Source organism: Tasmannia lanceolata, unplaced genomic scaffold (assembly GCF_043159265.1).
Source record: "Tasmannia lanceolata isolate RefF3 unplaced genomic scaffold, GAP_Taslan_0.1 ptg000005l, whole genome shotgun sequence".
Classification (NCBI taxonomy): Eukaryota; Viridiplantae; Streptophyta; class Magnoliopsida; order Canellales; family Winteraceae; genus Tasmannia; species Tasmannia lanceolata.
In genome coordinates, this window is record NW_027518682.1 from 19984895 (window position 1) to 20011415 (window position 26521).

General features: G+C 38.2%; 1 protein-coding gene across 1 annotated transcript in view; it reads right to left on the bottom strand.

The window, feature by feature from the left end:
- LOC143877874 (P-loop containing nucleoside triphosphate hydrolases superfamily protein) overlaps positions 1-25155 on the bottom strand; it is a 34356-nt gene extending 9201 nt beyond the window's left edge. Inside the window, 14 exon segments of the mRNA XM_077380169.1 lie at positions 335-439; positions 662-724; positions 1815-1882; positions 7661-7739; positions 9468-9527; positions 12460-12513; positions 12601-12666; positions 17982-18034; positions 21064-21153; positions 24406-24453; positions 24456-24502; positions 24585-24627; positions 24630-24710; positions 24713-25155. Of these exon segments, the coding sequence (XP_077236284.1) occupies positions 335-439; positions 662-724; positions 1815-1882; positions 7661-7739; positions 9468-9527; positions 12460-12513; positions 12601-12666; positions 17982-18034; positions 21064-21153; positions 24406-24453; positions 24456-24502; positions 24585-24627; positions 24630-24710; positions 24713-24827 (972 nt within the window). The 5' untranslated portion in view covers positions 24828-25155.
- Positions 25156-26521: the final 1366 nt, after the last annotated feature.

Consider the following 26521-nt stretch of genomic DNA (forward strand, 5'->3'; position numbering starts at 1 on the left):
CATACACAGAGTATTCATCTGTTCCTTATTTTCATTTCCCTCAACATCATAATTACTTAGTTTATATGATTTTTGTTAGATCAACCGGCTTGATTCACAAATGATATAATGGGAAAAACAGACAATAAATTCACAATTAAGTGACCAGAAAGGTCCATCGCCAATAGATAGCATGCAATAAACATTCACATGAAGTTGATAATCTGATTATGCAAGCTTGAAGTTTTGTATAGAATCTTGATAAATTTTAACAAAGAAGGGAACATATTGACAACAGACCATTCTATTTTAAGTATGAACACAAATAATTAATTAAAATTATTTTATGACTCACAGTTCCAAGAGTTAGCAGGCTTTTGTTGATGTAGGATCCCTCTTTTCGCCGTATACCAGTAGTTTCAGCCTTTGAACTCTCAGAACCTGCCAGATCGATGAGGTTCTGCAGGTATAAGTAAAATATGAACGATATAAGAAACCAAATGACCATATGATGAACAAGGAATTTAGTATAAACAGACATATGGCAAAAGTAATTGAGAACAAAGTGTAGTAAGAAGAAGTAGACAAACACATGTTACAAACACATTAAGAAACAGAAGTAGGCTGCATCCAAACAATTAAGAGGTAGATTGAAAGTAAAAGGCATGGGAAAGAGATTCACCAGTTGTGATAAATTAACTGCTTCCCCTTCACTGTTTTCACCGCAGGGGCTGCTCTCGATGGTCTGAGCAGAAAAGTATATGAGAAAAAATTATTCCATGCAAATGAACACCGAAGACGGGTAATATTTATAATACATGAAAACATAGTGAAAAATAACATGAGGGATAAGCTGCCGAAATTACCTGACAACATGGAAACAATGATACAGACCAAATTTAATATTTTGCTTACAAGATGTATTTTTTCTAATTGCATTTTAATATTTAAAGTTTTAAACATCTAAAAAACCTATTCCACCTCACTTTCATGCATTTTATAGTATAGCTACACAGCAGAAAGGGGCCTGAGCAGCCTAGGATTTATTATTATATTAAGACAAGAATTAATAGTGGTGTACTTTGTACCAGGGTTTAAGAACTCAAAAACTTGACTGAGTAAGTGCTTCAAGTGCAATTCGACTTAAAACTCAGTCAAGTACTCTACAGAGTCAATAGTTCCTAAGAACTTTTGCTTTTAAAAAGATTTAAACAATAAATGTCTAAGCAAAAATAATGCAACAACAATAATCCTAATCTTAATTTCATCCTATATTACCATTTGATAAGTTAAAATTTTCACAATGTATAACATAAAAACCACAATTCATTTTTATTACTCACAAGGTACAATAATCTTCTTTCACCTTATGGAATTCATACAAAAGTAGATGTCAAAAGAATTACAAATACTGTTATCAATTTTCCTGTTACAAAATACAAGGTACAATATCAGAGATATAAATACAAAAATATGGGTATTGCAATCAACAGTTGTAAATGGAGACAGGGGTTCCAATTTGGCTGATTACCCTGATAATGTTTGTGATTAACAGATCATCTTAGAAACTTAATTTCACAATTCGAAAATCAAAGTTCATGTAAAAACTGGAAGAATAAAGCCCAAGTCTGAGGCATGAATGATACATAAAAATCTAGAAGAGAAACACAAGCATGCTTTTGCAGGCAACTTGAAAGCACCAAGATCACTTGAAATGTGTATTGGAAATGGCAATTTCTAGCACTCAGAAGTCCTTTATGATGCATCGATTAGAAGATTCAATAATTTATTAAAAATGGACTACAGTTCCAGAAGAGTACAAGTAACTAATATACCAGCGTAAATATTGTATGACTTCTGCTGCTGAGTAAATTGAAATTGGTGGACCCCACATGTCTGTGCTCTGTTATCAAGTCAAGCTCTTATCATCAGGCTTGAGATGGCAAATATATCAATTACGTAACCATGAAAAATGTAACAGTCCATTAGTAGATGAACACCATCCGTACATCATTACAAAACAAGTAAACAAAACAAGTAATACATAAATGGAAAAATTTCTTCTCATCATGCATTTGGTTCATTTGGAAAGAAAGAAATGATCGCATTTTTAATGGTAAGGCAAAAATATCTTGGGCAGCTAACCAATTCAGTTATTGTTGAAGTCCCTGAAAGAGCTTCGACAACTAAATATTTCACAAATATTCATCTTAATGACATCTTAACAGATTGGATTGTGGCTAGTGATTGTTTCCCACCAGCTAAGATCTACTGAACTCTAAACTTCTTTTAAGCTCTTCAAGCTTCTCTAATTTTCTAACAATTTCTGATTTTTTTGCATTTTTTTATATTTTTAACTATTTAAAAAAAAATTCCCTCTGGAAAGCAGAACAAAAAGTTTCGACCGAAACGCGGAACAAAACGGGAGAAACACCGAAGCGTTCCGTTCCGGTCGCCAAAACGAAATGACGAACGAAACGGATTTTACAACTTAGATAGAAGGTGATTCCTCTGGCGTAGTAGCATAGGCGAAGAGTACTGTGGGAACTAACATACTTTCTTAACATGTATCTTTAAAATAGGTATTTTTTTATTATATTTTTTCCATTTTGAACATTAACAAAAACTTTTATTCAAGACAAAAAAAGAAGTATAAAAATGAAAAAAGAAAAGAAAATGAGAGGAAGAACACCTACTACCCCTCTTCAACAATTGGACAATGATAAACTCGTCATCAGGAACCACTGACCTAGTCCTCCTTTCGCCAAGGACTAGCTTTTGGATTGACATCTCCTCCTATATAGAAATAGGAAACTTTCTGATAACAAAATCAGGTCAAATATATCTTCAATCAGGCTATCCTCCAGGGGTAATCATGTCACAATTGGTTCCACTTAATAACACTTTAAGAGTCGTCGCCACTAAGAATTTGCCCAGGAAATGAGAAAAGAGCTTTAAACTTTGCTTTAAAACAATATCTCCTTCTTATTTGACTCTTTAACTAATCAGACCTGAAAAAACTAATCTTACCAATACTTCAGTCTCTGATATTGCCTCTAATACTAGCTGGACCTGAATTTTCGTTGTTTGAACTGTCAAAATTCAACCTTAGTGCACATAGATGAGGAGAAAACCATCGAACACTCCGTCTACAAGGGACCAAATGACTAGTCAGTTAGTCACGTATTAATGTTTTTTGTTAACTGCAGCACACAAAAATCCCATTTACAATTGTTTCTCTAATAAAGTTTGTTGAGAGAGAAAAGTGAGAAAAGAGAAAAAGTGAGTTAGGGCTTCTCCCCCTCACTCATTTATTTATAATATAATGAAGAGATGTACAATGACTAAAATGCCCATAGGCATATAGGCTTATTCTAACACTCCCCCTCAAGCTGGAACGTATAAATTATACATTCCTAGCTTGTTACATATATCACTAAGCTTGGAGTTATTCAATGGTTTTGTGAACATATCTGCCAACTGTTCTACAGAACGAGTGAATACAGCACGTATCTCCCCTTTCTGAATCCTCTGACCAATGAAATGACAGTCGACTTCGATATGTTTAGTTCTCTCATGGAAGACAGGATTTGTCGCAATATAGATGGCTGCCCTGTTATCACAATATAACTGTGAAGGAGAGGGAAACCCAATACCAATCTCGATTAAGAGTGACCTCAACCAAATAATCTCAGTCGTAGTATACGCCATGGCTCTATATTCTGCTTCTGCACTCGATTTCGCAATGACATCCTGTTTCTTACTTTTCCATGAAACCAGGTTACCTCCAACAAAGGTACAATACCCGGTAGTCGATCTCCTATCCGCAGGAGATCCAGCCCAATCAGCATCTGAGAACCCCTCAATCCGTGTATGACCATGCCGTTTGAATAGTAATCATTTCCCTAGAGCACCCAGAATTTGAACCACTGCGTTCCAATGAGATGTGCGAGGAGAGATCATTTACTGGCTAACTACCCCAACGGCGTAGGATATATCAGGACGAGTAACAGTAAGGTATATGAGCTTGCCCACAAGTCTTCTATACCTACCAGGATCTTTCAACAAATCACCCTCTTCTGGAACCAATTTCACATTTGGATCCATGGGTGCAGCTACTGGTTTCACACCAAGATTTCATGTCTCTTCTAACAAATCAAGAACATACTTCCTCTAAGATAAAGATAAACCACGAGAGGAGTACGCAACTTCTATCCTAAGAAAGTATCTGAGACGTCCCAAGTCCTTTGTTGCAAATTCTTTTGTAGGAAGTCTTTCAATTTTTGAATTCCCCCTGAGTCACTGCCTGTAATAATGATATCATCGACGTATACAATCAACATAATGCATCCTGCTGAGGACTGATAGATGAATACTGAGTGATCTACAGCACACTGTTTGAGACCAAACCTCATAACTGCCTCACTAAATCTACCAAACCAAGCACTTGGTGACTGCTTTAACCCATAAATCGCTTTTCTGAGTCGACAGACAAATGAGGTCAACTCCCCCTGAGCAACATAACCTGGCGGTTGCTCCATATACACTTCTTCAAGTAGGTCGCCATGCAGAAAGGCGTTCTTTACATCTAGCTGGTGAAGAGGCCAACCATTATTAACGGCGTGGGAGAGTAGAACACAGACAGAAGGTATCTTCGCAACTGGAGAAAACGTCTCATGGTAGTCTACACCGAATGTCTGAGTGTAACCCTTTGCCACCAGACGTGCTTTCAGTTGATCAACCGTGCCATCAGGAAGATACTTAATGGAGAATACCCATCGGCAGCCAACTGGTCGAACGCCGACAAGAAGAGAGACAAGATCCCATGTGCTGTTGGACTGAAGAGCGCCCATTTCAAGGTCCATTGCAGCCCGCCAGCCTGGGTGTAGGAGAGCCTCATCCAAAGATTGTGGTAACACAGCAGAAGACATAGACAAGACAAAGCTTTTGAAAGGGAGAGTTAGACGATCATAAGAAACGAAATTGAAAAGCGGCTGAGCAGTAGAATGGGAACGAGTACGGGAAGGGGGGGGGGCGTAGACGACAGATGCGGGTGGAGGAGAAAGGTTGGGGCGACAAAGAGGGGAAGAAGGGGTCGAGTAGGACAGTAGGGGAAGGGTGGGGCGAGAGAGAGAGAGAGAGAGAGAGAGAGAGAGAGAGAGAGAGAGAGAGAGAGAGGAACGAGGGTAGGGCTGAGAGAGAGATGATTAGGGTTAGAGGTTGACGGAGAAGATGGCGGCTAGGGTTAGGTTTTGGATCAAGAACCCTAAGGCTCAGATACCACGTTGAAAGAGAAAAGTGAGAAAAGAGAAAAAGTGAGTTAAGGCTTCTCCCCCTCACTCATTTATTTATAATATCATAAAGAGATGTACAATGACTAAAATGCCCATAGGCATATAGGCTTATTCTAACAAAGTTGACACCCTTCCTCTTTCCCCTAAAATGATACGATCATGCTCCTTCCAGATAGCCCACAAGGAAGCCATCACATTCAACTTCCAAAGAACCCTTTCCGTAGCCAATAGCGAAAGAAAAGTCCAAGTCTTCATCAACTCCACCACTTAACATGGCATTACTACATGATTCCAAATAAAGTTAGAACCTAAACCCATAAGCCTTGATTAAAAACCATAATGAATGAGAAGATGATCCACAAAGTCATCCACTGCACAACACATAACACACTGATGGCATAGCCTACAAAGTTTACGAAGTAGGTAGTCCCCTCATAATTGTTTTCAAGAGCTTCAACTGAACAAAAAAGCAATAACCCTAGGAAGCCACGGATAAGACCAAAATCTATACGTGGGCATTAAGAACTTGCTAGGACTCAACAATCTGAAACAAAGACTTAAAAAGAAAATGCCCCTTGAACGCAACCTCCAATCTGTTCTATCCAGCAGCTCCCTCTGTCAAACATCAACAAACTCTACGGGCTCAAATCACTCCTAACGGTCCCAATGGAAAGGTGGCTTTCAAACAACTCCCTTAATACTCGTAGATCTGACCACCCGAAAAAACGAGCTGTGATGTTTTAAGAGGGGCATCCGAATCACAACACCATAGATGCCCCCCCCCCCCCCCCCCACACACACACACACACACACACACACAAAACTCAACAAAGCCTTTGTCCCAAACTAGTTGGGGTCGGCTAAATGAATCCTTTAGAAAAATTTCATGAAGAAAGTGAAAGGAATCTATCCATCTCTAATCCTGGCTCTAGTTGGGTTCTTCTACGTGGATCATTTTCTTCCATTCTATCCTATCCTAGGTCATGTTCTCTGTTATGTTAAAAAAAAAAACTTATTGCCCTTTTGGTCAGTCATTAATCAAATGCTCCATTACCTCATATCCACAAGTGAATGAAAAGACTAGTCTCATGGCCTGATATGGTATTCTTAGACCTACATTATGTACAAGAATGTGTATCGTTTAGTTTTCTTGAATGGTATGTATTCTTTAGTTTGGGTGGCATTATCCATTGAATTATCAATAGTTTTCATTATTCAAAACAAAATAAGCAATGTCATATAATCAAATCAAATTGACCTTGTTAATTGGTGTGAACTTTACACGGGGCTGGTATTTACCAATGAATTTAGACACTTCCATCATGTCAATTCGTCTTATTTGATATACTTCAATTTTTTGCATATAGGACAAACCAACATGGTGGAAGTGCCTAATTCAAAGGTGACAATACCAACCTCAATTTACAAATGTATCAAATACATGCTACAGAAACCAATATGGAAAAAATATATATATCGTTCAACAAAAATTAAAGCACCATACTAGTAATCCATACATTGGGAATATACACATTGAATTTGAACCACACACACACACACATATGAGGAAACAGTTCCTGCGCTCTAGTGCAAATAAGCTTATCTGCGCTCGAGTGCAGAAACATGGTGGGGCCACATTTTTAGCGTGATCCTAAGCATTCATTTGAAAGGCCCCATCATGTATGGGGTGTGTACCAAAAATCAGCTCCATTGGATCAACCTAACCCTTCCGTTTGTGGGGTGAAAAAATGGGCAGATTTGTGGACAAACAGTATCTGTCCATTTTCTCACCCACAAATGGACACCCAAAGATGACCCAATGGAACTGACTTTTGGTACACACCCCATCCATGATGGGGCCTTTCAAATGAATGCTTAGGATCACCCAAAAAATGTGGGCCCACCCTTGTTTCCTGCACTCGAACGCAGATAAGCCATCATGGATGGGGTGTGTACCAAAAATCACCTCCAAAACGAGTTTCTTATAGAACTAGAGGAATGATAAGCCCAGTCACCGACTGAGAATTTTTCAGCTGCATCCATAACACACACGACAAGCATGTGTGGAGAGTGAGCTGTTGATCTTGTGGGCCACCCCAGACTGTACAGTGGCCTTCAATCGCATACCAACCGGATATCGACCAAATAATCAAGGCCTCTCAATATCAACAGTTAAAAGTTTTCTGGGAAAATTCGTAAACATGATCCTTTTAAAGTGAGGGGTTAGGATGATTCGTTCAACACGGAACCATGGAGGTGGCCACCCGATCACCAAAAGCACATGCTTGTGAGCGGTGGGCCAGTGACTGAAAGATCCAAATAAATAAATTTCAGTCTACCAACTGGGCTAAGCATTCTGCATAGAATTAAAAAGAGAGAAGTTCTACCTTCTCCGGCTGCTATAAGAGATAGTGCATGGGCAGGAGACAATACCACCTCTTCCTTTATACCCTCAACAAATGTCCCCTACCACCAAAATAAGCAAAAACTGTAACTAAGAAGAAATAGAAGCAGTTCCACAATATCAAGAAAGAATAAGCCACAGCAAGCTAGATTTAAAAAGGCTGTAACTCATGCATCCTGTATTGGACAGATACAATTAACCGCGCCATTCGGCCATCCATAATAGTATTAGCTATTAACCATTTCTTGTTTAGCGATTCTATCACTTTATATACAGTTTGATATTTCACTCCTATGTTTCAAAACAAATCTGTACTTAAAATTTGACAACATATATTCTGGAAAGGGGCTTGGATAGATGTCAAAAGATGGATCCTAGTCTACCTCCTCGTTTTGTTGACAAAAATAGGCATGAAGCTTAAAATAACACCACGAGCAATTAAGAAAAATGGGAAAAAAAGAAAGGGAGAAGGGGGGTAAAGTACTCGCATTCATGGTCAGCTCAGAAGTTTTCCTTTTTCCACAATTTAATTGATGACTGGGAAGTTGTTTCTGTAACCTATCCCATGTAAGCAATTAGAAGGTCTAGGTACCTACACAAATACTGATTGGAGACGTGATGATCCTAGTGGTATGCGTAAAGCTACTGTAATTTTTTATTAAAAAATCTAATATTGCGGAGCAGAAACTCAAAGAATGTCTAGCGACATCTAAAAGTATAGCCAAATAAGAAGCGATGAGAAACTCTATGTTGAAGTAGATGCTCAATGAATTATAGGTCCAACCAGAGTATATATCAAAGTTGACTGACATGTAATCAAAGTGAAGGTTCTAACTTGATACTAGAAGCTGCATCCTATCACTTCCAATCTGTGGGTAACTGGCATAGCCAAATGTCTGCCCAACGACAGGCATCTCTATCACAAAATTGCAGATGATTCAAACTCCCAACATAATTTGAGGGGAACCATTGCTAACAAGTAACTATGTCATTCAATTCTGTTCTTTTCTTTTATGAACTACAAGGGTTGCTTCATTGATCTATAACCCTTAAACCAGGGACAACACATCTCATTGTGTATCTGCTGCACTGATGAATAAGACTCATATTGGCTGCGCTCTACTTTCAGGATAGCGACTGATGTATTTAAGAACTAGACTGGAAAAAAAAATTCCACAAGTCATAATTCGTAGATAATGTAAATTTTTCCACTAATGTGAACAAATTTCTTTTGCCGAATATCCAATTCCCTTCACACATTAAGTTTTTGCACTAGTAAAATACTTTCAGCAATAGGGGCAGAAATTTAATCCTTCATTTCATGTTTGCTAGTGAAAGGTAGCAATATATCTTGAAAGGAAAATTATCGGGAATGCCAATATCCTTTCTTTTTTATGTCTGATTCAGAACACCCACATGCATAACTCAATATCAGTGTTCCAAAGCCTGTTGAGGAAATGGAAGCGTACTGACATTCTACATTTATGAAAAGAACAAATCACAATTTTATTGCATATTTGAGAAGATTATCAAAAGAGAAAAGCATAGAGAAAAGCATAGCATATCTATGCTGCATCTATAATGAAATATTGCTCATAAAATATAGCACTCAAATGGTAACAGGAATAGATGAGTGATAAAATTGAGGAAGCTGAAGTAACTAAAAATTAGCAATACAGTTTGAGTAATGAATTGAATAGTAATGTCATTCCAAAAAAATGAATAGATTAGTAATTTTTGTAAAGATGGTGAAACTAAAATGAGAACCTGTAAAAGGGAAAGACGAGCACCTGAAGATCCTCCCTAATACGTAGATTCTGGCCTGTTGGATTAAGTAAGTCATTAACGACCTGAAAGCAAAAGAATTTGCAAGATAGTAAAAAAATTAAAAATATGAAAAGCACTGAAACCATGAAAATGAATGTCGTGACAAACATTAAAACTCCTGACCATAGTTGTCAACCCGTGACTCAACTCGTGACTCGATTTCTTAATTTTATGACTTGTGACTCGACTCGACTCGTGACTTGTAGAGTTTTTGAAAAGAGTAGAAATGTAGTTGAAAAAAATATCATTATATCTCAAAAGATGAAGCATGTAAAAAAAATATAATCCAATTGCACATAGATAAAGCACTAAGCCAAAAATATCCATCTATCCATCCATAATATATACTAAGCACGTAACTTTCCAAATGTCATTCACCTTTTCCAGAAAAAGTTTTTCCTCGAAAGTATTTTCCCCTACATCATGTTTTGATCTTTTGAATGGGTGGGGTGGGGCCCATATTCTATACCCAAGAATAGCATAGGTAGGGTCCACTATTTTACCCTTGATCTGATGAGCCCACCAACTCTATCCAAACCCATGCATACACCGTGGGACCAACTTCTTTTTTTTGAATGGTTTGGACTAATTATTTTACACCTCATGCTATGATGAGGTGGGGCCCAATATTTAATGACCATGCCTAGCATTGGTGGGGCCCACTGTCTCTACCCAAACCAATGCAGAAAGTGGGGCCCACCATTTTACCCCTAATGTTATTGACAAGGTGGTGTCCACCATCCCTACCCAAACCTATGCATTTGACTGGAGTCCGCCATTTTACATCTCATGTATTGATGGCGTGGGGCCCACCATTTACTAGCAAATAACTACATGCTTGTAACTGGCATGAACAAAAATAATTAAGTTTTAAGTCCCCACTTCCAAGTTTTCAACCATCAAAGCAAGAAAGTCCAGGCCCAACGACTCGATTCGACTCGTAAGAGTCATAATTTTTTTACTCGACTCGGAGCGACTCGTAGGAGCACCAGATGACTCGTAAGAGTTTTCGATAGAGGCGACTCGCATGGGCAACTCGACTCGAGATTTGACTTGTACGACTCGTAAGAGTTTGACAACTATGCTCCTGACAAGTTTAGCAAATAATTGCAGTATTCTGTGTTGGAGTGGACCAACACCGAGTGAATTGTTGTAAGTTACTAAAGTTGATGCAAGGGGTAAAGTTGTAATTTACCTGTCGGGCATGTAAGCCTTTTGAATTATTTCTAGTTACAAATAAAAGGAAGCGAGGAATATTAGTCAGACATTTCAATGCAACTTAAATACAAATAATGCGTTTCAATTTTCAAATGGTTCACAACAGGCTCAAACCTAGCTCCTCTTCTGGATCAATCTCCTACAAGGTGCATTGGTGCAGAAGCAGAAACTAATCCTCTTAGTACTTCCTCTGCATTCCAAGAAATTCCTGCATGTGTGTTCCCCCCCTAAAATTCTTAAATCCCCACTTCCTCTTTTTGTTGTTCTTGAAACTGAAGAGGGGATTGCAGGCTGGCTAGAGAGGTGTAAAGTACAATTTTTGAGTAGATTCAGTATCTTGTGCGTTTCCCCTCAAAAGTTAATTGACCTTCTGGATTGTTGGCCCTTTGTTACGTGGCGCTCAAATGGAAAGACACTTCGGAATGTGGTTTTGCTCGACATATTGTGGGTGCTCTAAAAGGAGAGGAATGTTCGAGTTTTTAAGGGCCTATGTAAATCTGTACAATTTATCTATTATACTAAAGTGATCACCTTAACAATTGTGTGGGTTAAGTCTCTTCAGATCTTCAAATTTGTATCAGCTTTTGATCTCTGGCAAGGTTGGAGAGTGATATGCTGTTGTAGCAAGCAGGTGATGACTCCATGCCCTCAATAGGAACTGCCAAACCCAAGGAAATTGAAATTCAACTTTTATGGGTCTAGCCTTGGAAATCCTGGGCCAGCAAGAGTAGGAGGGCTATTGCGAGATGAAGAAAGTGAAACGAGATGGGCTTTTTCAAGCCCTATTGGAACCACAGACTCTAATGAGGCGGAGGTGAGCTGCTCTTCAGGGCTTGAGGATTATGGCTAGTAACCTCCTGGATAGGCTGGGTAGGCTGATCATAGAGGGCGACTCCCTCAATGTGATTAGATGGTTGAGAGGGAATCATCCCCACCATTGGAGATTTGCACACTGGTTTGATGAGATTCAAGAGCGAGTGGCCGGAGCATCTATTTCTTACAGACACATAAGAAGGCTGGCGAATAGCAATGCGGATCAATTAGCAAGGGCTAGCGTCGAGAGGGGGGCTAGAGATGTTTGATTTCCTTCCCCCTTGAGGCTCATTATAATTATGTATTTTATTCTTGCTCTTTGCTTGTATTGTCCATCTCGGTCTCTGGTGTGCCTCCCTTTATTTTTATCTGATAATCTTTCCATCATTCCCCAACTAGTTTGGGACAAAGGCTTTGTTGAGTTGAGTTGAGAAATCTTTCCATCATCAAAAAACCGGTGGTAGGCTCCCAAAGGCCAAGGTGAGTACCTTGACACCTAGGTGGCCACTTTTAATGCTAGCAGAAATAAAAAGTAAAGACCCGCTTAGAAAACATGAGACTCGGACTCTGTATATACACTTTTATGGGGCAAAATAAAGAATGATTCATCCACACCTCAAGGGCGTCATTTCCTAATGTAACTTAGAGAGAATAAAAACAGATATTGAAAAACTAGCATTATGCATAAGAATGGGCCTATAATACATGCCGTTCATGAACTTCAAGAAGTAAATGAAAGAACATAAAGGAATAAGAAATCAAGAGTGACACATCAAATTAGAAGAATAAATTCTGATGATGAAGCAGTAAAATTATTATACAAGAGAGCACCAAATCTTTTGCATGTTTTTATACATGAAAATCATGAAATAAATGGATATGAAGAGAGCATGACCAGCCAAATAATTTGGGAAAGAAACTCACCTCATTATAGATCTCTAGATATGACACACGAAGGAGAAACTCCCGACTTGGAGTCTAGAACATGAACAGTCATCAGATGAAGTCCCCTCATTAAATTTGCAGACAATAAACACTGGGAAGTGAATAATCTATTCATATTACCTCTTGTATGATACTAAATGCATCCTTTACAGCCAATGGTATAGTTCCAGGTGACCTCTGATCTCCCTGCCATTTGTGTACCAAGGAAGTTAGTACATTAAGAATATTTATGAACCAACAATGTTCCCACTCTTTGTATAAACACCTATTTTGTGTACCGAACTGGTGTGATGGAAAACTGAGTAAACACTAATTCCATGTAGCAGATTAGTGTGATGGAAACATGGTTTTAAATTTTCCCGAAATGAGTGAATTGTTTCTGTTTTCATCCCCACCAAAACGATATCTCAATGAATTCCTTCCACGTCATTATTTCCGATCGAAATTCCCAAATTCGACTGAAATGATCGGAATGGAATGACAAAAATGGAATTATGATATGATTTGTATTTAATTTCATTTCATTAATATAGAGAACGATATTTGTAGGCAAAATCATTAAACTGAACAAAGTAACAGTATCTTATGCATGGGATGTCAGATCAACATGGAGCCAATAATACGTAGCAAGTCTATGTGATATTGATATTGAGTTGGTGTCATCGAAGGGGGGACTGGTCATCGTACTTTCATATACTTCATTACGTTGTACTTCTTTCTTGACTTTATTGTTCCAGACATTGTACTTCTTTCTTGACTTTATTATTCCAGACATGTGCAACAACGCATATCATTAAGTGTTCGATGTGATTAAGCCAATATGGTTTAATTTCTTGCTGCTCTGATGGTTTCTAAGTATGTATCTGTGAGTATTCTAACACTTCCCAAAGTTTTATCTTAAAATTTCATCATTTGCATATGTTTCCTTACATTTCCATGATTTTACAAGATTTCTACCAAAACCGAAATGTTCCATTTCCGTGCCGACCAAAACCGAAATTTAAAACCTTGAATGGAAAATGATATTATATTATGCCACATAGCCGAGAAATCAGCACCAGACGAGATGCCACGATTGAGCAAATTCAATTAAAAAATATTTTATGAAAATTTAAATCAAAACTTGATGAAAAAACAGTTTCTTCCAACATTTCTGTGAGTATGCATAGACTGGGATTGTACATCTACCGATGTTTTTCTAATTTGTTTCCCAATGAAACAAATCACGCTTAATTTACGTTACTGGTATTTGCAACTATGTTTTGATAATGAACCGAACTACCTTGTACTTTGTGTTTTAATAGTAAGCTGAGAGCTTTTTGGCAATTGTAAAAGCTTTTGACGACTGGGTAAATAATAAAAGAGAAGGTTAATTCGGCCCATTATTTTTTAAAAAAAAGGGTGATGCCAATGTCAGTAGCATTAATTTATTAGACCAGAAATCTTTACAAGAAAGAAGAACATCTCACTTTATAAAAAGCATGACAGCAAAAATCTTATTTTTTTCTTTGAAAAGTAACATTTTTATTCCAATTGCAAATTCAAAAACATACAATAGTGAAGGGGACAAGCTGTCCCCAAGAAATCAGTTTATGAATTACAATATTATCCCAAAAACCAAAAGTAAGAGATCTCTCAAAATTTTCGGATGACCCAATCCTCGGCAACAATAAGCATATCAGCCCAGCTGGCCCCATCTTCAGCTAGAGTGTCCGCCGTCACGTTAGCTGATCGCTGCATGTGAATAAGAAGGGGTTGGACGATACGTACCAAATTCAGGATTTCATTCAGAATATGAGCAAGGCGCCACGGTCCAGAACATTTATTTCCCACCCAAGCAATGGCATTGACTTCCACAATCAGCGGTCCCAGGTTATGACTCAAGAACCATCTCAAGCTGAAAAGCAAAGCCCTCGCCTCAGCCTCGTTCGCATTGCATATACCCACTGGTCCAGAGTATGACATGTTCGTTTCACCTTTCCCATTGCGTATTACATCACCAATACCCGCCATACCAGGATTTCCTAACGAGCTTCCATCAAAATTTAATTAGAAAAAACCATCTGGAGGCGGTTTCCATTGAGGCATGAATTTCATAGACCTTCTTTTCTCCATCAACACAGAGCTTCCATTTCTAAGTATGTCACCTACTGAGTACGAGAAACCAGCCCGGATTTTGGCCCATCCGATAATTGTTAGCATGATATCCAACGCTATATGATTCCAGCCCCTCTGTCGATCATTGAAAATACGATTATTTCGTTCCGACCAGATGTGCCAAATGATGGCGTACGGTATAGACATCCACATCAAGCTTCCCGTCCGTCCATGTAAAAGCTTTGTGAGTATCAATATTAAAAATTTCATCTCAGCATCCACGTCTAATAGATACTCGTGTTCCTACGCAAGCCGATATGATCCCATCATGTGTTGAAGTTCGCTCATGGAAATCTTCAGAAACTATACAAACCTGTTGCGGTGGGTCAAATCATCAACAAAGGCTCCATAAACCTACGGAAGAACTTACATAGGACTGGTAAAATAAGAGCATTAAATGATGGTAACTAGATTTGAATAAAATTATCGAGGCTGGTATGGCTACCCTTAAGATTAGGCATGCCACCCATGTTAATTTTTTTCCTATATAAATGAAGGTACAAGTAGATCAAATAAGGCAACTGACATAGTTGGCAATGCCTCAATTTATGCGTGACAATACCACTGCTCCAAAACTCTCTGCATCAACCTCAAGTCGACCCCGTTTTACTTTGGACGAGTTCTTTTCACAGTCCACATTTTGCCCTGCAAAGTCAACCAAAAGGTCCAAAACTCCCTTTCATTCCTTATAATCACATCAACCAAGTACTCGACCTCGTTGCGCCAAGTACACTAGGATTTGTTTTGCCTGCTTTTTGGCTCCCATCTGTGTTTTGAAACATTGAGGAATACCAACCACTTTAAATCAATTCATATATTAGGATAGACATTGTAAATGTTTGTTGTCAATTCCATTATGTTCCTGATAAAATATTTGGAAAATTTTGCTCCAGAATGGAGCATGGAACAGAAATCCAAATGAAACATTCCGGCCGAAATCCTGAAAATTACGAAAATTCAAACCGGAACAGCATCTTCAAATACTCCCTCCAGAACACCTTCTTCCGTCTGGACCCTTGATATATTGCACCCCTCCCAAATGATTGCATGGGCTAAAATCCATCAAAAACCCCTTCTTTTGATCACAAAGGATTTCTTTTGTTTCCCAAAAGGCCAAAACACTAAACTGAGATTGAAGACAACTTTTTTTGTCATTTTTGTGCTATCTCAGTTTTTTCTTCTACCACAATGTCCTACGCTATTTTACATCTAGAAGCATCTTTTTCGAAACAGCACAGAGCAGCGAGCAGAACATCATAATGTTTCAATCTTGGAGAAAAATGAAATGGACTTCGGAACAGACTGACAACTAAGGAGTAAATAGAAGACAGGCTAGATATCCAATGCCAGCTTCCTCCAGTGCAAGATCCTCCTTGTGGAGTCACTTTGTAAAGTTTCAATTTCGGTGTGTTTCGATCATGACGAAAATGGAAACATTTTGATTAGGGTGGAAATTTCGGGTTGAAATCCTATAAAATTACAAGAAAGTATGAAAACGTGGGTAAATGATGGACATTTGAGATAAAACTTTAGGAATGCTGGAATGAACACTAAAACCATTACTTAACAAGAAAACCACCTAAAATGGTTTAACATCGAACATCTTGTGACATGCCTATTTCCTTCATGCTGATAATTCATTACATGCCACTAATAAACCAAATGGCAAAGAAAGATATTTTCTTTTTAAAATGATGTTTTAATATTTTAATTAAAAAATAAATCTAAAATAGAAAATAGTGAGAAAATACAACAAAAATTTAATCCATAACAGGACATGGCTAAATATGTGCTTGCCTTGCCTTTGTTAGTTTTTTGAAAGTTTAATGATTTTTATGTAATATAGAATGGCATAGTATACCACTAATACACTAAATGACAAAGAAAAAATGTTTATTTTTTAAAATAAATTTTCGCTATTTTATTTAAAAATTAAAACCAAAATAAAAAAAATAATGACAAAATACAATATAAATTTAATCTATCCTTGATTTGTGTGTGTTTTTTTTTTTGAAAGTTGAATGATTCTTACTCCCAATGATCCACTAATAAATGCTATATGAGGATGGATCGGGTGCCAAATCCATGCCTCAATAATGTTCTTACATCTCATCCAGAAGAATAAGAAGAAGAAGAAACGATTTAGAATACTAAAAATATTAAAATGTCAGCCACTAATCTAAGAGCATAATACAAGAGGAAAATCCCTTAAATTGGGCAATTGATTCAATAAGTCGATGACTCAATTCACACTCCAATTTGTGCTCTAGTTTAATGGCATATGAATGATTTTTTCTTTGATTTCAATATTGGGTAGGGGAGAAGGTTTCATCCCATGGAAGAAAGTTCGAAATGACTAAGTAACCATCTCGAAATGTTTCAATGCTTTTGCACAAACATTAATGTTTTAAATGTTTTGGCCAAAACAATTGCACAACAATCCATTAGATTGTTGTGTACATTGTTTAATGGCATGTGAATGATTCTTTCTTTAAGTTTCAACATAAGGAGGGATAGACGGTTTAATGCCTAAAACTCTATTTTTTCCCATCAGGGTATGTTCCAAAAGACTCAATAATTGTTTCAAAATGTTTCAATGTTTCTGCAGAAACCTTAACATTTTGAATGTTCTGGCCAAAACATTTTGAAACAAATGATCACCAATCCATTAGGTTGTTGTCTAGGTATGGCAACCTAGGAGCTACATGCATAGGCGAGATATTTAAGAATTCGATGTCATCAAGGTGTTTTCGAGCCCCGTTAGTAGTGTACAACTAATTCTTAAAAGTATGGTAGAGAAGCACATTTAGAAAATGACAAGCAACCTACCAAGTACACTTCCAGATCTAACCAAGATCATGATGTGGGTGGGTGTGAGATACAATAATGAATAGACACTATTGGATACTAACACATTTGCACTTTCATATACTGACCCCCCCAACGAATATGTTCTAGAACAAAAATTATCCTTCTAGAAACAAAGTATGCCATATTAATCATTTTTGCACTATACACGTAGCAATCTTGTGTCACAAGTAGATCTTGTAGGATGAAGGTAAAATGTCATGAGATGGACTACAGTGTCATGATTGGCATACAAATCGATGTCTACCAAAGTCAAGTAGTACATTCAATTGGAGATCATAAGGTTATCAAGGATGCAAATAAGAAGACAAGGATAATGAATTGAAACCTGCTTCATTACCATGAAATACCAAATGGTATATGTAAACATAAATAGTAAAAGGAACGTAATAACAGACTACTGCAGTGCTTAACAGAAAATAAGAAATGAAAAGATCTTATCAGAAGACTGCAGGTGAATGAGTTATAACCCTCACATGCATTGTATGGGTCTTCCCGCTACTTGTCACTCCATAAGCAAAGATTGTGCCTACATAACAAATTTAAAAAGATTAGGAAATTTAAAAAAAAAACAATTTTCTAAACAGTGCGGAATAAATTGCTCGAAGAAAATAAGAAATAATCAAGTGAAATTGCATAATCAGTCAATCATTACAGAACGTTACTCCAAAAAACTATAGTATATGCATACAATGTCAATGTTTAAAAATTGGGACACAGAGGAGAACTCGGCCAAGGTGAAACTGAGTTGACTCGAGCAAGTCAATGATTTTTTTTTTCGAATGGCAGTGAATTTTATTGATGAAAGCAGGGGAACCCGCGACCGAGAAAGTCAATACAAAGACACCAAGCTACATTCAAGTTGAACAGCTACCAATACCATAAATACAAATGATAGCTACAATCGAGCTATCACCAAACCTCTCAAGGCGGCCAAAAATAAAAAACAGCAAGACCATCTTTCAAAACACCTTCCCTGGCCATCCTATCAGTGTCACTGTTAGTTTTACATTTAGGCTGAAATTTGAAATTTTGGCCGATATATTTTGGTTTCAGCCGAGCCCGAAATGAAATACACCATGAAACAGATTTTTATAGGATTTCGCCGAAACGGAAATTTTCAACCGAAATTACCAAAATCACCATTATTTACAAAAATTTCCACCAAAATTGCCAAAATGACCATGGAAATTTTTACAGAATCTTTTTTAATGATAAAAAAGGAAATTTTTAACCTAATTTACATGATTTCGGCCGAAATTTCCACCGAAACCGAAATATTTCTATTTCAGTGGTGGCCGAAACCGACACCAAAACCGAAATTTAAAACCTTCCTTGCATGAAAGAAAGAGATCACCGACCCTTCGATTTTTTTTCTTGGATTTCATCGTACCAATGGGCAAACCTCTAAGGAACCAACAGGCTCCCCTTGAGCCACTTGATTACATTTGAGGGAATCCCCCTCAACTACTACCTGTATCAAAGATTGTGATCTAGCAATCTCAAAGCCTGAAGCACTGCCCTCACCTCAGCCTCACTTGAATCTGCAATGCCGATTGGGCCAGAGAAAGCCCATATAGTATTTATTCTTTAATAAACCTCCTATCCCAGTTGGCCAGGGATTGCCCATGTTAGAGCCATCAAAGTTGAGGTTTAGAAAGCCAGGCGCCGGTCGTGCCCATTCTTGGTTAAGAACCGGAGTCCCCTCCAAACTAGCAAAAACTTCCTTCCATGTATACCACAAGTCATGGGCTGAAACAAACCTGAAAGAAGGCACAGTCCTTGCCCACGAAATTATAGGGCAATTGCCTTCCAAAAGATAAATTGGGACCTCTTAGCAAGACCTATGAACACTAGCATTTCTTTCCTTCCACAAAACCCACGAGACCGCAAGAAGGATCAACTTCCATAGATTTTTTCCTGTCTTCTTCCAAGGCGCCGAGAACCACCCCGCTAAAATAACTCTAAGATTGGAGGATATGACCCATGAAATGCCCCACCTAGAAAGCACTCTGCTCCAAACCTCTCTAGTCAGGCTACAATGGTCTATTGTCTCGCCTGACTTAATGCAAAAGGAGCAGTGATCTATAATCCACATGATACGATTGTGCAGGTGATCCACTGTCAAGATCTTATCAAGGAAGGACGTCCATCCAAAAGTGCTCACCTAAGGTGATGCTGGGATGTCCCACACTCTGGCTATGAGCAAGGCCATAGGGCCAGAGGCAATTTGGCGAGAGAATGATTTGACGCAGAATACCTCAGAAGAGCTCCAGTCCAAACCCTCTTGTCCACTCCTAATCTTCTAATATACTAAGTGTCCAATAAAATGGGGTGTGCTACTCCAATTCCCTGTCGAAAAAGTTCCTTCTAAACTCAACTTCCCATGAAACTTTGTTCTCTCTCCATTCAAAGCAATCCTTCACCCACGCTTCTTTATTCGCCATCATAGCAAAAAGCTCAGGAAATACTAGCTTAAACAGAGCATCACCACACCACCTGTTAAGCCAAAACCGAATTTGATCTCCTGAATATAGCCTATATATGATCCCTTCATTAAATTTCTCTTCCTACGTTAAAATGTCCAGCCACACCGTTAATCCTCCATGTCTAAATTTATCATCCGAAAGCTAATGACCTAGAAGCGATCCGTACTTGCCCTTTATGACCTGAGCCCAAAGATTGTTCCCCTCTTCCAAATCTCCAAAGCCATTTACCAGGAGAGCACCATTCGGCAGTAACCACTAACTCCAAGAGATTTGTCATTATATATGAGACTTCCACATTATTACAATTTTTTTTCTAAGAAGGCTACGACCAAGAAGGTCTGTACAAGAATGAATGAACAAAAGAAGAAAAAACACAAAAGTCCACATTATTACAATTTATAATACAACTCAACGATAAATTATAAATCCCAAAAGTATCCTTTGAAACACAAGCACATTATAATTAAAGCAAACATACCATACCAGACATAAAAACGGATATATATATATATATATATATATATATATATATATATATATATATATATATATATATATATGTATTATACGTTTTTAAATATGCGCACGCGCGCACGAACACACACACACACTACATGCAATCTATCTAGATTATTTTGTCTTGTCTTCAAGCCAACAAGTAGATACTACAATTTATCTTCTCGATTCAATGTGTAGTTTCTTTTTGTTTAATAAAAATCCTCAGCTTCTAAAGATGGAAAACTAAAACACCATCATATACCAATACTGCAATACCGCAAATAGAGTGTTTAGCCCATGCCAAAAAAATAATTGGTAGTTTTCCATAAAAGTAAAAGAGAAAGAGGTGATCACAAATAGTCCACAAAACATAAAAGCACCATGGTCAAGTAAGAAACATATTCATGAAGGTCTACCTTATAGGAAACAATCAAAAGCATAATTTATCAAAAGTAACTCAAGCATTGGTTGATGCACTGATCCAAGGACAGCATTGCTTCTAGAACATTTCTACATGCTACAAATGAACCAATCAATGAGCACATAAAACAAAAGGATTGAATCTATTCACCATTGACACCCTCCATAGCACTGCTAACGACATGTTGAGCAGCTACATCATATACATGGCGTGTTGTGGTTGTAGGGCCAAACACTCGATCTGGAAGCATGGAAAACAAAACAAAAAAAAAAGAAGCAATTCAGCTACAAAATGAACCCGAGTGGTATAATTTTTATTATTTAGCTTTCACAAAGCTGATACAGGATAATCTTGCAAAAATAACAATAATCTTTGAACCACAAGTTTTTTTTAACACTACATTCAACATCTCAGCAAATTATGAAGAGAGCAGAATAAGAATAATAAGCATAATAAGGCTACATATCGATGAAAACCTAGGTAAACCCAGAAAGCATAAAAAAGGGGAATAGGCAATTAATATATGAAAGCATCCAACAGAGAAGGAAACTGAGACAACAGCAGCAGCAAGAATGCACGCATATATATATATATATATATATATATATATATATATATATATATATATATATATATATATGAGAGAACGGTTCCTACACATATGTGTAGATAAGTTATCTACACACTAGCTTAAAAAACAGTGGGGCCCCACATTGTTTGGGTGATCCAAACCATTCATTTTTAAGGCCCTCACATAGATAGGGTGTCCATAAAAAATCAGATCCATAGGATCATCCTAACCATTCGAACTGTGGAGGCAAAAAATGGACTAATTTGTGAAGATTTAAAGACATCCATTTTACCTCCACAAATCGTAGGGTTGGGATGATCCTATGGATCTGATTTTTTGTAGACACCCTATCTATGTGAGGGCCTTTAAAATGGATGGCTTGGATCACCCAAACAATGTGGGCCCCCACTGTATTTTAAGCTAGTGTGTAGAGAACTCTCTACACATATGTGTAGGAACCGTTTTCTCTCTCTCTCTCTCTCTCTCTCTCTCTCTCTCTCTCTCTCTCTCTCTCTCTCTCTCTCTCTCTCTCTCTCTATATATATATATATATATATATATATATAGAGAGAGAGAGAGAGAAGTGTTCTTGCACAAGTGTGCGGGTAAGTTACCTGCACATGAATGCGGAAACAGGGTGGGAGCCCACATTTTTTGGGGGGTCAAAACCATTCATTTGGAAGGCCCTTCCATGGATAGGGTGTGGCCCAAATTCAGCCCCATTGGATCGTCCTAACCCAATCAAAGGTGGGGGGGGGGGGGGGGGGGGGGGGGGGGGGGGATGGACAGACATTGTGTGTCCATGTTTCTGCCCATTTTCCCCCTCCACAAATGGCAAGGTTAGGATGATTCAATGGGGCTGATTTTTGGGCCACACCCTCTATCCATGGAAGGGCCTTCCAAGTGAATGCTTTGGACCCCCAAAAAATTTGGGCCCCCACCCTGTTTTTGCACTCGTGTGCAGGTAAGCTTACATGCACACAGCACACTTGTGCAGGAACACCAACCTCTCTCTCTCTCTCTCTCTCTCTCTCTCTCTCTCTCTCTCTCTCTCTCACACACACACACACACACACACACGCGCGCGCGCGCGCGCGCGCACGCACATATAGTCTAGAAAGCACAACAACAAAGGAACATGATGCCTATACTGACAGAAAAGGAATCGTAGATAAATGAAGAAGGTTGCATTATTCAAAGAATAGGAATCATTAAGGTGGAACCTTTCAGCTACGTTACTCAAATACTAATACAATATGTGAAATGAGGGGCTCACACACCTCCCAATCAAGTGGGCCTGTAACCAAGAATGCAATTAACATAGCAATGATGGCATTTTTTTGTTTTTCCATATTTTATCCTTTTTTGTTTGTTCTTTCGAGGGAAATGAGGGGCTCTTAAGGTTACACACCTCCCAATCAAGTGGGCCTGTAACAAAATGTCATAAATTGATTCGGATTCCAAATTTCTACCAAGAATTGATTGGATTCCATCTAGTTCACCAACTCAGTCCCCATTCCAAATTTTTAAAAAATACCCATGCCCAAACTACCCTCCCTCTCATCCTCTTAATGCAGTCAAAGATACTCACATTCTAATCTCTCACAATCCTAAAGAGCCTCAGAAAAGTTTGAGATAAAGAACACAATCCTAAACAAATGTCAAGCCAAGACCTTAGCCTCCTTCCATCCCCTCTATAACTAATCCCATAGGAAAGATATTCAAAGATAGGAAAATAGGAGATAAGCACACCTGAACCTCAACCTCTACCTACTCTACCAATGTCCCACCTATGGTTTTAAATTACCACCGACACGAAATGACTGAAATGTTTCTGTTTTCATCCTCACCAAAACATATACAGAAACCGAAACGCATGGCCCAACTAAAACCATAAATGTATTAGTGTTATATTATATTAGTATGTGTTACATAATTATATTATATGAATTGCATGCAAAGTGTATTATATATAAATATTTGTATGAATTTAATGTGGAATGTAGTACGTATTGGGTGATCGTGTCACTTATGTGTATGTATTATATATAAATAATTATATAAATTACATGTCAAATGTGGTATGCACTGAATTATCAAGCATGTGTTGCCACTAGGTATTAGATGTTCTAAAACCATTATGGATGACCATCTCTCTTATTTGATAGTTTCTAAGTGTGTATTTGTATTCATTCTAGCATTGTCTGAACTTTCATCTTAAAATTCTATCATTTGCATGTGTTTCCATACACTTCTGTGATTTTACAAGATTTCCATCAAAATTTCCACACCCCCTATCTTTGGAAGCAAGTGACTTTTCCTCCCAGTGAGACCAATCACAAATGACTCATTTTTCGCTCTGCCCCTGTCTTTTTGAAAGAGCTCTGGTTTTCTCGCAGTGCGAGGGTCCGATTCTGAACCTGCCGCTATGGCACCGAAGCTGAAATTAAAAACCTTGGTCCCACTCATCCCTTCCCTCTCCATACTAACATTATTCCAAAATGCTTCCCTTTCCTCTCTGAAGAGCCATAACCATTTGCCCAATAGGGACATCGTTCTCGCACGCAATTAGTAATGGCCTCCTTTCTTCTTTCATAAGATCACTACAACCCATTTCACTAAATGTTTGTCGGTCCTCCTCCCAAAGAAGTTGAGCTGCAATTCATTAGTCCTTTTCGCCACCCCCACAAGAATTTTGAAAAAAAGAAGACATGAAACAGATTGATAAGTTGGAGAGAGAAGCAGATGTCACCAATAAGGTCTCACTTTTTCCTTGGTAATTAGTAATTAATATGTTTAAGAAGTTCTAAATTCAGAGGAGCAATAAACAAATGCTCATCTAATAACTAAATTTAACTTTTTTTTCTAACCTGCAAGAAAACCAAATAAAAAAGACCTCTAAAGTGCCACAAGCTGCATACCATACGCATAGGCGATGGACGGATTGTGCTCGTTCCGCACGATAGTATCCCATCTGCATACAACGCAACCTCCTCTCCTTGCCGAATTTCTCGCGGACTACCCAACACATTGAATAAAATCGAATGTACTTAAAATTAGACAAAATTTTCTTCAAAAAAAAAAAGGAAACAAAACAAACCTTAGTGGACGAAATCGAACTGTAACCGTCACATTCTCTTTGATCTGTCTATATCAAGAGGTATAGTTTCAGAATAGAAATATTGCGATTTGCTTCTAGCAGACGAAGAAGCAGGAGAACTCTGGCTTCAAAAGACGCCTCTAGAAAGTGTCTAGACGAGGAGGTGGTCGAAGAAGGAGAATTAACAGCTCTCGAAACCAACGAATTCGTTTTCTTCGTCTTTGATGCATGTTTTGACGCCATTAGAACCCTAATCCGCCCTTTCAGCAAGAAAACCTAGAATCTTTCAAAGAAAACCCGTTGTTAGCTTTCGTGAAAGGTTTTTTTCAATTTCTTTAACAGGTATCGACGACATTAAGCACAAATCTAGCAAAAAGTCCAAAAATCGAGAGATTTTGCAGGGTTTTCAAGATTATCTAACAAATCAGGACGACATTCTCGAATTTCGAGGTGGAAATTTGCAGAGAGATCGGCCCTTGTAACGAAAAAACAGAGAATCTAAGGTAATTTAGGGAGGAAAAACATCATCATCCAAGGAAATCTGGTGAGAAAGCGATAGAGCCTTTTTAGGGCATTTCTTGCCTGGAAGCGATGCCCTGCTGGAAAAGTAAGCTGCATTTTCAATCCACTCCACAAACACGGTTGTAGAGACTAGAGAGAGAGGCCTTTTTTCTCCTCTGAAAAATCGAGTTTCCAATTTATTTAGGGAGATGCTATTTTCACCCCTCTGCAGTACGCATTCGCCCACTGTTAACGTCATTTGACGTCAAAAAAGCGTTAAAGACTAAACGTTACCCACTGTTCACGTTTCAAGTGGGTGAATGCGTACTGCAGAGGGGTGAAAATATCATCTCTCTTTATTTATACGCCACTTTATTCGTTTCCTTTTTCTCGCCTGTTTACGCACACAGAAGAGATCCCATGACGCGCATGCGTCTAAGACGGGAAACGCTCGGTCTCACTGAAGACTAATGAATACGTTACACGTGGCAGTTCTGTTCCGAATTTAGAGAACAACCTATTCGAGCTAGACGCAATTTAAGGCGATGATTTTTTCCACTACCCAGTACGATTATGCGCCCCACTTTTCACTTGATTTGACGTCAGAAAGCGTTAAATTCTGCCACAATTCACGCGAGCACGGGGGGCATAATCCTACACTGGGGGCGAGAAAATCCTCTCCCGCAATTTAAGTCGTTTCTTGTAATATCGGAGTAATAATAAATGTAAAAGAGGATTTAAAAAGGACTTTTCTGCTTGTAATGTAGGGAAAAATCCCATCGGCTGCAAAAGAATGGGCCCATGATGGTATGGTGGGATTGTGTTCATCATTTTCTTGGCTAGAATGGGCCCCGCTGCTGCCCACCAATGGGAATAAGCAGACGCAGTGACGCTTCAGTTTCAGACTTTCGGATGCGTGACTTGGAATTCTTAGGATTAGCTTCTCTTTCCCCTTTTTCCTTTCCAGCGATTCTATGGCTTTTCATTTGCAAAAAGGATCGTTAGTGGTCTCAAATTTCTCCATCCCAACGGTGCACCTGGAGAAGCATATTGGTGGTGACAAGATTTTGGGCCTCAATTGCCTAATCCTATTAATAAGTCTCATTGGTCACTCTTGGGGGGGGGGGGGGGGGGGGGGGGGCATGGCCACTAAACTAGGTAGGCATGCATGTACAACCATACACTAAAAAAGGGATAGAAAAAAATGAACATGTATAAATCAAGTAGGTTATTTTTTAAAAATTGACCCATTCATTTTAAAATATGTTTAAATTACATGTTCTTTAAAAAGAGATAAAGACATCATTACCAGAAGAAAAGGAGACAAGCCATCGCTAGCCAGATAAGGACTCAAAAAAGTTGAAAAGTAGAAGCAAAGGATAAAATAAGGCACAGGTGTGTTTTTTTTTTTCCACTCTATATTCCACCTAGAATAG